The sequence below is a fragment of the Orbicella faveolata genome, unplaced genomic scaffold (assembly GCF_042242905.1).
Source record: "Orbicella faveolata isolate gen_17 unplaced genomic scaffold, um_ofav_v1 contig_2, whole genome shotgun sequence".
NCBI lineage: Eukaryota > Metazoa > Cnidaria > Anthozoa > Scleractinia > Merulinidae > Orbicella > Orbicella faveolata.
Genome location: NW_028301547.1, coordinates 15,725,931 through 15,737,955, shown reverse-complemented (window position 1 = coordinate 15,737,955; position 12,025 = coordinate 15,725,931). Strand labels below are relative to the sequence as shown.

General features: G+C 39.7%; 1 protein-coding gene across 1 annotated transcript; it reads left to right on the top strand.

Annotated features, from left to right (window-relative positions):
* The first annotated feature begins 931 nt into the window (after positions 1-931).
* On the top strand, positions 932-2,955 carry LOC110063999 (uncharacterized). Its single transcript, XM_089289259.1, has one exon. It carries the CDS (start codon positions 938-940, stop codon positions 2,558-2,560), a length of 1,623 nt encoding a protein of 540 aa, XP_089145385.1. The 5' UTR covers positions 932-937; the 3' UTR covers positions 2,561-2,955.
* Positions 2,956-12,025: the final 9,070 nt, after the last annotated feature.

The following is a 12,025-nucleotide window of genomic DNA, read 5'->3' as shown; positions in this document are numbered from 1 at the left end:
TAAATTATTTATTGTGGCATAATTAAGTCATTCTTCTATTTTCCTTTCACATCTAGAAACCGAACGGAAACGTGAAAGTACGAACATGATTAAAAATATTGGTATCAGCGTTGGTCCCAACGTTTCTAGATCTCTATTCTGGGTTTTAGCTGCATGTTTAGGCTGAAAGTGAACATAAGCCATTGTCAGGCTAATCAACATTTTTCGCTGGTTTTCGCAGAAACGAAGTAGCATTACCCTGATAGAGATAATAATCGTCATTATTACTGATATGGTAAGCTTCGCGAATGGCCAATATGGCTTTATCTTGCCCGTACATTTTATGCCAGGCATTTATCCCCTATTAACTAAGCCGGTTCGGTCAAGTTGACTGGATATTGTTCTAGTTCTTTATTTCTGTCTTTATGGGCCCAAACAGCGTCGGTACAACGTCTTGGCCAATATCCAGACATATTGGTCTCACGCTTAATAAAGAATCCTTACACAATGATTCCGAATTCTTCTGGAAACTTAATTATCAGCTTATTTGCTTAGTCTCTTCCGTGGTCTTTATTTGGGTCGTCCAGACCCCACCCTGACCCTGCACCCTAACCCTAACCTAACCCTAACATAGGACATGGCCTTAGTTGGCGTTGACAAGGCGCTGTCGAGGCACAAGGAACTGCTCAAAAGTTTGCTGGGTTGTAAAAAAAGTTCTGCCTGCATTTCTAGCGAAACAATCACGTTTGGTAGGAAACGAAGCGGAAATTAATATTTCAAGGTTCGTAAGTAAGAAGATAAAAACTTTCGTGCTACAATTGATTTAAAAGAAGCCTTTGCAGCGCACAATGCAAAGCAACTATCACACGTTCTTAAAATCCGGAACTCATCGTTCATATCACAGTACAGCTTTTCTTGAGCAAAGCTTAACATTATTTGTTTAGGCCTCAAAGAAATAATGAGTAGCAGTACACTGATAGAAGTGTTTGGTCATATCGTGTTCCGTTTTACACGAGGAGTCACAGAGCACTACAACCCACAAGAACCTGAATACACGGCACAGTCTTTTGGCTACGATCCTCTACAAAGCACAGGTCGAGAATGGTATTATCATCCTGTTGATGAGCTTATTTATCAAGAATACAGCGACAGAGAAGCCACAAGCTTGGACTATCTAGCGTCTAACCATGTTGATATAAGGGTTATAAACGCGTGTTCGCCAGAGGAAAACGAAGAAACACAGGAAGATCAACAAGATGAAGATAGAGCAATGGCTTGGAAGCGACTCAGACCATCCGCTCTCCGTACAGTTTGCAAGTCAATGTACATTGGAGCTTTGATTTCACTATTAACGGCGATCATCATAGGTTCAGTATACATGTTGATCTCATACTTATGTAGTAAAACTATAAGTAACTGTGAATTTCATCCAAACACGTCCATTCCATTAAATGTACAATGGATGAGATCAATTTCGCTTGTGATAAGTTACTCTATTTTACACTTCTCGACCTTTGTGAGTATGCTATTTCTTTTTCGTCCATATCAGTTAATGGGCGTGAAAAGGAAAGTCTTCTTAGTTCTCTGCTTTGGATATTGTTTGGACGCATTTTATATCATAGCTCTACAAGCCCTGGGAATATCTCATTCTAAGCCATCTTCTTTACAACTGATTCCAAGCGACGTTATTGGTGTTATAAGTCTATGTTTACAAGTTTATTTTGTAACGAATCACTTTTGTATACGACGAACAAGGAAAAGTCACGTCAAGTTTTTCTTTCAAATGACAGTTGCCTATATTTCTTATTTAATTCTTGCCATTGCTGTGGGTATAATGATTTATCCAGCGTATAACAAACAAGGCAAGGATGGTAAACTTGTAATCGCACTTTTCTCTCCTCTCATTGGAGTCCTTCTCAAAGTAATCCCGCGAGTTTGTGTTCAGCGGTTATACTCGAAATGTATTCACCCGGGATATTCCTATGTCTTACTAACACCACTGTACTGTTGCTCAGCCGTTATGTTTCGAATTTTACAAGCGGATCTTGGCAGTTTACAATCTATTGCTGTTCTTGGAATAATTCACGGCGCTGCAGAAGTCGTAGAACGAAGTACTATGGTTGTCATTGATCACATTTGTCACGTGATTTGCAAAAGAACATCAGCTCCTTGGGGAAGTTTTCGTAATCCTCGCCGTGAGAGACTAATGGCTGATATCGCTATCATGAGCATGTTGCATGAATCAACTGCTATAGTGTCTGTTAACGGATTCTTGTACTTGTATCAATATATCTACTTAAAAGACGATTCTCTTTTAGAGCTCCTACAGTCTTTTGCTATCACAACTTCAGTTCAACTAGTGATCGAGTGGTTTTTCACCAGCATCTCTCTAGCGATCGAGACTCGCTATCAGAATATAGCTGTTATGGCTGTTTGGCGAACACGATGGAAAAGACACTTTTTAGTAGCAACTATAATGTCTTCTATATTTGCGTTATGGAGTACCAAATACCTTTTACCAATTGTACACGATCGCTTTAACAAGTTCTCAAATCAGACTTGTAAAATGCCCTTTACTTGAAGTTAGTAAAACGCTCGGAAAAAAAAACCCTCAGTAGTGCGTAGCGCAATAAATACAATACATTTGAGTTTCTTATCTGAAACACTTGAATTTCATCTGACCACTTTATTGATGGCGAAATTAATTTTGTGTTTTAAAAAGGTGAAGAAAAAAATTACCAAGTTGTGCCATCATCAGATGAACATCAAGGCTCCAAAACAATGTAATGTACGAAAGCCGAGGAGGGACTTCCGACTTCTGAATTCCGACTTCCGACTTCCGACTTCCGACTTCAAAATTCAAAGGACCGATTTTCGACGTAGAACTTATTTACCTGGAGATCGAGTCCATTTAAATCAAATCAGAATCGTATAGACTCTTGTTCTTAGGCATTGTAGTTTGATTAAGAATGAGTTTGAATACAATGTTTATCACAATTTTTATCACCGCTGTTTGTGTTATATTGTTAGCCAAATCAGACGTCAGGTTTCGGGTCAGATTTCATTATTTGTATTATTATGTCTCGGTAAGTTAGTGTTAAGTTAGTGTTAAGTTAGTTCGTATTTGGGGTCAAATTATTGTCTTAAACCAAACATTTCCAGCTGAAGTGAACACCAAATATCCGAAATTTATGCCCTTGAGCGAGATGATGAGCATCCCCGCCTCTTTCAAAAGGGAGTTCCTCTCCACCCCGAACACTATTTCTGAGGTAATGTAACGCAATACGCAGTTAAAAATTCACATTTCTGTTGTTTAAAAGAGTTCGGTCACGCGGTGAGACTATTCTCTAAGCAATCACTATTCACGAGAATAGACTATTCACAGGACTATTCACTTTGCAATCATATCTGTCAAAATTAATTTGTTTTTCAATGCCACCCAATGAGAAACAGATCACACAACGAGATATGTTGTTATTATTTACGACATAAGCCGACGGACCATTATTCTCTTCTAAGGGGGAGGTGGGGGTTGGGAATTTTCTGGGGTATGAATGTTTTTTCACTCATTTCGGGTGCCCATAATTTTTTTGGTGGGCAATACCTTGTGCAAGAATTTTTTGGACATAAAAAAAATCAAAGTAATGATAGTAGAAGCACTTGCACGATTTTTTTTTTTCAGTTTTTGCTGTGCGGGATTTTTTTCTTTTTGGAAATTGTCCAGCTCCCCCACCCCCCTAAGAAAAAAATAATGATCCATTCCTAAAAAACACTCGAGGAAACATACACTGCTCTAGTTGTTTGGAATCAGGCTCAACAAATGACCACATCAAGACCAAAAAAGGGCATAAGATAATTTTAATTTCCACTAGGGGTTAAAACGTCAGAACTGAAGTCTCTTCATCTGAGTTGATAGTGAACGAAAAAAATTCTCAGAAAAGCAACAAGATAAAGTAATGTTTTATTTAATAACGCACGGTATGAAGAGCTAGTAAAGTGGCACAAAACGACCAGAGAAAAGCGATTCCAAACGCTAATGATTGCACTCGCTAATACACAAAAAAAGGTTGGCAGGCTACATCCGACCAAACTGTGTATAAATAATGTAAGTGTCTATATGTAATGGCACAACAAAATTTGTTAGTATCAGTTCATTGCGATCTTTGTTTGGCGACGTCTTCGACTCGATACCGTTGCGTTTCCAACATGATTTTGCAAAACAAAAGCATCTGTTTCTAGTTTGTCAGTGAAATTACATTTACATAACAAGTACAATGCAGCTTAAAAACATCAACTTACCGAAACATAACAATAAAAATGTTAAAACCTGGCCCGCTTTCCAGGGAAATAAGTCGCACGTCGGAGATCGATCATTTAATTTTGAAGTCAGAAGTCAGAAGTCAGAAGTCGAAGTCGGAAGTCGGAAGTCGGAAGTCGGAAGCCGGACGTCGGAAGTCGGAAGTCGGACTTCGAACGTCGTAAGTCGGAACTCGGAAGTCGGAGGTCGGAAGTCAGAAGTCGGAAGTCGGAAGTCGGAACTCAGAAGTCGGAATTCAGAAGTCCGAAGTCGGAACTCAGAAGTCCCAAGACGGAACTCAGAAGTCCCAAGACGGAACTCAGGAGTTGGAAGTCAGAAGTCAGAAGTCAGAAGTCGGAAGTCGGAAGTCCCTCCTCGGCTTTCGTAGTAATGACATCAAATACAAAACAACCCCAACAGTCTGGGTTAGCTTAGAATCGCAATAAATGTTATTTTTCTTTAAGAGCAAATGTGGGAGGCGCCGTGGCCCAGTGGTGAGTGTGCTGGACTCTGAATCCAGCAGTCTGGGTTCTAGCCCTTGCCAGGGTCTTAATGTTATGTTCTTGGGCAAGACACTACTCTCACAGTGCCTTTCTCCACCCAGGTGTATAAATAGGTACCGGCGAATTTCATGCTGGAGGGTGAACCAACGATGGACTAGTTTCCCATCCAGAGGTAGGGGGGAGGGGGAACAGAAATACTTCCAGTCGCTTGAAGCTAAATTTCCTTTTCTGCCAACAAATAATGCTTCAAAAACACTTAAAATAGCAATGTAATGTTTTTTCATAACCAGGTCTGGAGTTTGATGCTCAGTGCCAAAACGTAAACGAAATCTCACAAATGTCGATAGCAATGTTTTAGAACAATAAAGTTCAAATTTGTGAACAAATACTTTGATCCTCCCTTCAGCGAAAATAAAGATTTTACACCTTATTAATTCAGTAAAAAGAACACAGTCTAGGGTTTGTCCAAACTAATATCAGATTTTAGTCTACCGAGGACGATGCTAGCAAAGTGTTTACATCGAGAACATCAGTTGTTAGTGAAACATTTGCACAGTGATTGATGATATTCTGTGTTTGAATTCCCGATTAGCGCAAATAGGTGTGATTCAAAATGGGTTTTGCACGTTTTGTCAGGTCTCCCCTGTCAGTGTGCTTATTCTTTACCTTTTTGAAGTTACTTAGAAAATTACTGGTTAAGAATAACTTAAAACCAAAGGACACTTGAATATTAAACTATCATATATGGAATACTAGATGAGAAATTATATTGCATTAGAACTTCCTCAATATAGAGTAATTCAGTAATTGTATTTTTTGCAAGTAATGTAAATATTGAAAGTAAGTAGAGAATTTTATTGTTAGCAGTGCAAGTAACCCATATATTAAGTAAGTAATGTAAGTATTGTTCTGGAAGTAGAGTACTGTAATGTCAGTGGAGTAAGAGACCTGTATTCTAAGTAATGTAAGTAATTATGCGGATCGCAAATAAAAAACAATCGAAATAAAAAAGTGTTTCTATGTATCGTTTTAACTTCGTGCTTTTGTTTTCGTTACCTTTTTCGCCGTTACTTATTTCTGCGTAATATCCTTTCACTTTTTACACAAGCACATCAAACCTAGCGTGCCAACTACACCTTTAGGCATGATTCTTTTTTGCTTGTTATGTGCCAAGCAAAACTCGCGTTATTTCGTTTTGTTCTTCTCTAGAAATTCAGGAAGTGAGTACGGGGTTCGCGACGAGAAACAATCCTAGTTGGTTTATCGACAGAAATAAGAAACAATACCCTGATGGAGGCAAAAAGAGCCATTATTACATGGCTGGCTCCATGAGCACCGAGGTAAAAAGAACCAAATCCGGCGCAGGGATTGGCTAACCAAGCAGACAGATGACACCATCTTGTGCGCACTGAATTACCCGCTGTGTCACGCAGGAAAATGCTGTTCTTTACGCTATCTAAGAATATCTTTTATTAAGGAAGTGTGTCCCTTCATGGCAGCTCGATATCATTTAATAACGTCGAAGACGTCTCGATCCATAAACAAGAAAAAAGATCTTGGCTGTTAACCAGCGATCTCGGCCTCACGATTGGTCAGCAACCCATAATTATTGAGTCCAAATTCCTTTCGAAACTATGTTACCATCTTATGCCGTTAGTCTCCTTCACAGTCGTCATTTGTGTCGTGCAGACTCCTAACATAGCACACGGCTTTTTTTTGAGTTTACAAGGCGCTATCCACGTACAAGAAACTGCTCGAACGTTTGCTGGATTGTTAAAATATTTCTCCCCACATATCTATCGCAAGACTCATGTTTGGTTAGAAACGAAGCGGAAATTAACATTTCAAGGTTCGTAAGCAGGATCTACATTTTCGGGTTTGAACCAAATAAAAACACCTTTTTGTAGCAGGTAATGCCATACAACACAAGACGTTGTTAAATGCTGGATTTCACCGTTAATATATCACAGTTTGATATTTCTTGGGGAAACCCAAAACTATTCGTTTAATAATGGCTGACTGTTAGGATCGAGACACGTCGGTCAACGGCCCATTTGGCAACTCGCTCATATTTTGCCCAAAGATACCCTTAGGTGACCTAATTCTAAAAATCATATTTAAAGGTTCCAGCGAATTTTTATTTTTCAGAAATTCGCAAAAATTTGAAAGCGCGGTCAAAGTGCGGTTTTTGGTGTAATAAAATGACCGAAATAAGGTGCGAGGACGAAGCGCTGCTTAAGTCTTAAAATAATTTCAATTGACTTCAAACTTCACACAAATGTGGAACAACCACTCTAATTTATTCCTCGTTTTAAACTAATCTCAGAGATGTCGATATAGTGGTTTTCTGAATCATTTTAAAAACACCTATGAAGCGTGTGAAAAATAACGGCAAAATATAGGTCATGTTTAACAGCATCAAAATGCATCTGGTACCTCACGTTCCGATTACTTTACTTTACAGCCTTAAAATATCATTATTAAACATATACCATGCCAAGTTTCATGCTTGAACTCGCAGTATTTCCCTTTGAGAAAAACGAAAATCTATGTCAATGTGTTGGGCGCAAATAACACAATAATTATACACGAACAAGAGACAAATCAATTTCAACGGCGAAAGTAAAAGGCTGTCATTGATTAAAATCCCGTCAATTCACTGCTATCAGTAGAAACATAATGTCCACTACATAAAAACTGTTTTTAGACGCTTTCGGAACATTGCGCGTTAACTTTGTTTGATTTCCTGTCCGCCGTCATGTCTAGTTTGCCATCGCGTGTATTTCCTTAATGTTAACAACACTGTGAATGTTTGTCATAACAAACGCAAGAGATTTTCTGGGACCTTAATGTTTTCGATTCACCAAAACGCTTTAGTTCGTTAAGACACAATAATGGTTCAACTTGGAATGCTGTTTAGCCTTAAGGACGTTAAAGGATTGTAAATTAATCGAGTTGAAATATCTTGAAGCAAATTAAAATCGCGCCCTTATTCTAATTTGGTAAACAGCCGATCTCCGTTCAAGTTCAAGAAGTCGAGAGGTTAATCCGGCAATGTATCACCGGTGCAACAACAAAATCAAACCGAGGTCATCAAAAGCGTAAGTTTAAAAGTGTAGTGGCAAGTTTCAAATAAATTTCGCCTATATAAATTGGAAACAAGAAGTGAAACGGTCTGACCCGAAACAAATAAACAAAATATTAATACGACTCATTTAATCCGAAAATGTTACAGAAAACATACCTAAAAGCCGTCGATTCCCCTCAATACCACTCCCAGATGAAGCTATTTGCCGCAAAAAGGTCGCTGGGGAGACAATGGCTTAAAGGATTATGACACCTTGTCGGTTTATTAACTCTTATTAAAAAATCTCTTTTTCTCAATAGCTCGCGCGCGTTTTAAGAGCCAGTTCCTGTAAATACCGAGAATGAGATGACAGTCGCGAAATCTTCGATTTCTTCATATTTTACCCAAATAACCTCTATAGTGAGTTGTTTTCGAAAATACCATTCAGAGGTCCTGAAGCGCTTTAGTTTTTTCGAAATCGAGGAAAGTTGGAAAATCGCCATTTTAGCTGCCTGACGCCGCCGAAAATGGCCGAAAATTGTGCATTTTCTTTTCGCTCGTACAGATCAACGCGATGATATCTACCAATATACTTTCGGTAGCTCATAGAGCATGTCTTGCTGCTTCTAAAGCATTAATTTGATTAGTAAAAGCTCCAAGTTTAATAATATTTTAGGCCGATAAAAGTACCTTCATCGAAGCTCGTGAGCGAAATGGCTAATTTTAGCTAATTTCAACACCATCAAAAGCCCACTGGTACATTGAATTTGAAGTCGAAACTAAAATTTTCTGAAAGCCCATACTCTATATTATGTTGCGTGAAAGTCTCTTCCGCGGCCCGAAAAAACTAACCCGTCGAGAGACATAAACGTGTGGTACATTTTTGTAAATTCGTCATTCGCGAAACCAACATGGAACTTGGCCAGCTACCTTCATCAAGAACAAAAATAAGCGAATGGAAACCTTTTTCGTCAATAAGGATACTTGTAATCTGTTTTTTTTTTTCCTTTTAGATTGACCACATGATTAACTTTTGCAAACATTTGCAGTTAAATCAAAGTAGACGCTGCTTTTGGTACATTTTAATGTCATGCAAATATATTTCGATTTATATTTCGATCGCCGGCACGTGCATATCGCGCGAACCTGATTTTCCTTCCGCCTTCTGTATGTTTTTTTTTTTAAGGTTACAACTGTAGCACACATTATTCGTTCAACATCGGCAGTTTTAACTTTTGTGGAAAACCCATGGCCACAACCAAACTTGACTTCAAGTAAAAAAAAACATTTTGAAACGTGAAGTTTGAGTAAACAATCGATTACAGTTGCATCCGTCATGTTTGGCGTAAATATTCGAACACAACCATTTCATGTAAACAGGTACACTCTACTTTAAAAACAACCGTCTCATCGCAGCATTTCTTGAAATCCTGGTCTGAGACCAGGTAATGCCGATAAAAAAGCACGAGCAGTTGACGAAACTTCATGATCAACTGTCGAAACGTTGTACTTGTGGAATAAGTACGATGATTCAAGCTTCGTATTTCTTACCCGTGTGCTTGCAATTCTTACGGATACAGTTCCCCTGTCTTTTACCACCAGATTTATAGATGAATCGTTCGTTTCCTATCACTTAATATGGCACATACCTCTGAATAAAACACATACTGTGACATCATTTTTCTTGGAGCGTTCCAACAGGCATCCGCCAATTGCAAAATGTAAGCAGCAAGACAGAAAACTACAAAGGCTTCTTCGTCAATCGCACTACGCTGTCCAGATTTCTTTCTTACAAAGTTTCCAGACTTCGGTTTTTTTTAAAAATTGCAAGACTTCGCCGTTCTGTTGGCCAGTCCGAATAACTGTTCTGGCCTTAGTTGAGTAAGTACTTGACTTTGTTTGGTGGTCCCAGTTTGGACAATTAGGCAAATGTGGATTGCGTGACAATCGGCCCCTGTACCAAACAAGTCGATATCTGACGTTTTGAAAAGTGAGTGAAGGTGGCGACGTGGACCTCGAGGGGAGGGAGACACCCATATAAGAAGGACGGGGGTGCTCCTAAAAAATTTTGATCCCCTAAGATGCCCTAAGAGGTACCAAGATCCTGTTTTTTCTCCTCTAAAAGATACCATTTCTTACATAACACATTATCTCCCTGCGTCATATTTTTTTCGGCTCAATACCCTAAAAGGCATCGCAAAAGTTCCCGCTTTGGACCTTTTGAGGCTGAACACCCTGAGGGCTACCAAAACCTCACTTTTTAAGCCCTAAAAAGTACGACGAGCTCCCCCGCCCCGGGGGGGGGGGGGGCGTGGACAGGGAATCCAAACTGCGCCTTGCTCGCCTCGTGTAGGCAGGGTGTTTTCTCTCTGTCTGGTTGAAAAAATGGAAACTACAGTCGATCCTGCACAACCATCTCTCCACAAAGGACCACCTCTCTGCAACGGCCACTTTTTTTCATTCCGGCGGACCGTCACTCTTATTTTAATCTCTCTAGAACGGCCACCTCTCGACAACAGCAACAGCCACTAAAACACGTCCCAACTGCCAAAAAAACCTCTTCACAACGGCCAGTTAATCAACAACTGACGAACGCTGTCTATAAAACCCCATTTTTTATTGGACATGGTCACGAAACTTGATCCATGCCGCAGGTCTTTGGTCTCTATTTCTCTTTGGTTTCTGTCTTATTGATCATATATTTTGATAGTGTTAGGAATTCACAGTTTACACTAAGCCTTTTTTAAGATAAAAATGTTGAAACCCAAGAGAATATCGGTTTCATATTTCACCCCTACTGATACCGCTCCATAACGGCGACTTTCCTCTGTCCCCAAAGTGGCCGTTGTAGAAAGTTTCGACTTTATTACCATTAATAAAAAAACACACCCTTCCTATTGAACTTTAAAATACAGGTATATTGCGCCAGGTTTTTGGTGTAGAAATGCACCAGGGACATGACTGGGATGGAAAAAGAAGGCCTAGGAGGCACTAGTCTTAAATGGGTACGTGTTGAGAATTTACGTACATATTCACTCCTGTTACCGGTTCTTTTTTAAACCTATATAAACTATACAGTCGAACGTCCACTAACGGTCACCTCTCCACAGTGAACTCATCTCTCTACAACAGACACAGTATTTTTTGTCCCGGTAGACAGTCCATACATTCGCTCTTATTTTTGCCTCTGAAATGCGCAAAATAAGGCTACAATACATAATGCCTAACTATTTTATACCGCCTAATTATTGATGGGAAGTTCGCTAGGTCAATAATTGTGAATTCTCAAGGTAAAATATAGGAAAATTTTAGCTCTTCTGAGTGTCCGATTTTTGGAAAGCGCCCATATTATTGTCTATATAATTTAGCAGAGAGCAACAGGAGTGAATACGTATGTAAACTCACACCGCGTATCTCAGATCTGATGCCCTCTAGGCCTCCTTTGTCCTTTTTGTATTCCAGCCCTATCACCGGTGCATTTCTATTCAAAAAGTACGAGCGACAAACATGTATTTTAAAGGTAAAGAGGAAAGGTGTTTGCACAACTTTTGTGAACGCGGTAATACTTTCTATTACTCTACGTAGACATGCCATGATAGCAGGACCCGCGCACGGCTCTGTCAGTTCGTCGAGTTCTGTCCTCTTGCAGAATTAAACAACACCCCCTTCCCCCTACATCCTTCAGTTTCGTTCAAAAGTGTTTATTTAGGCTGACAGTGCGAACCACGTTATTTGCACGAGCAAACGGTTTCACTCGCCGCCATCTTCATCCACTTTGGACACTTTGCAAGTGGCCGTTTGTCACGCAATCCACATTTGCCATATGGTCTGAACTGGAACCACCAAACAAAGTCAAGAACTTACTCAGCTAACACCATGACAATTACTCGGACTGGCCAACAGAACGGCGAAGTCTTGGAATTTAAAAAAAAAAACCGAAGTCTGGAAACTTTGTAAGAAAGAAATCTGGACAGCGTAGTGCGATTGACGAAGAAGCCTCTGTGGTTTTATCAGTAGGGGTGGCGAATGGTAAAATCCGAGACTTACCGAGACGCCGAGACCGTTGTTTAAAAATTCGAGACCGAGACCTAAACGTTCTCGGAAAATCCGAGCCCGAGACCTTAATTATGCAAAACTCTGAGCCCGAGACGTGAGATTCGTGGGCTCTTGGTCGCTTGA

What these genes read in the sequence shown, in the direction of transcription:
- LOC110063999 (XM_089289259.1), top strand. Translation starts at nt 938, where the DNA reads ATGAGTAGCAGTACACTGATAGAAGTGTTTGGTCATATCGTGTTCCGT.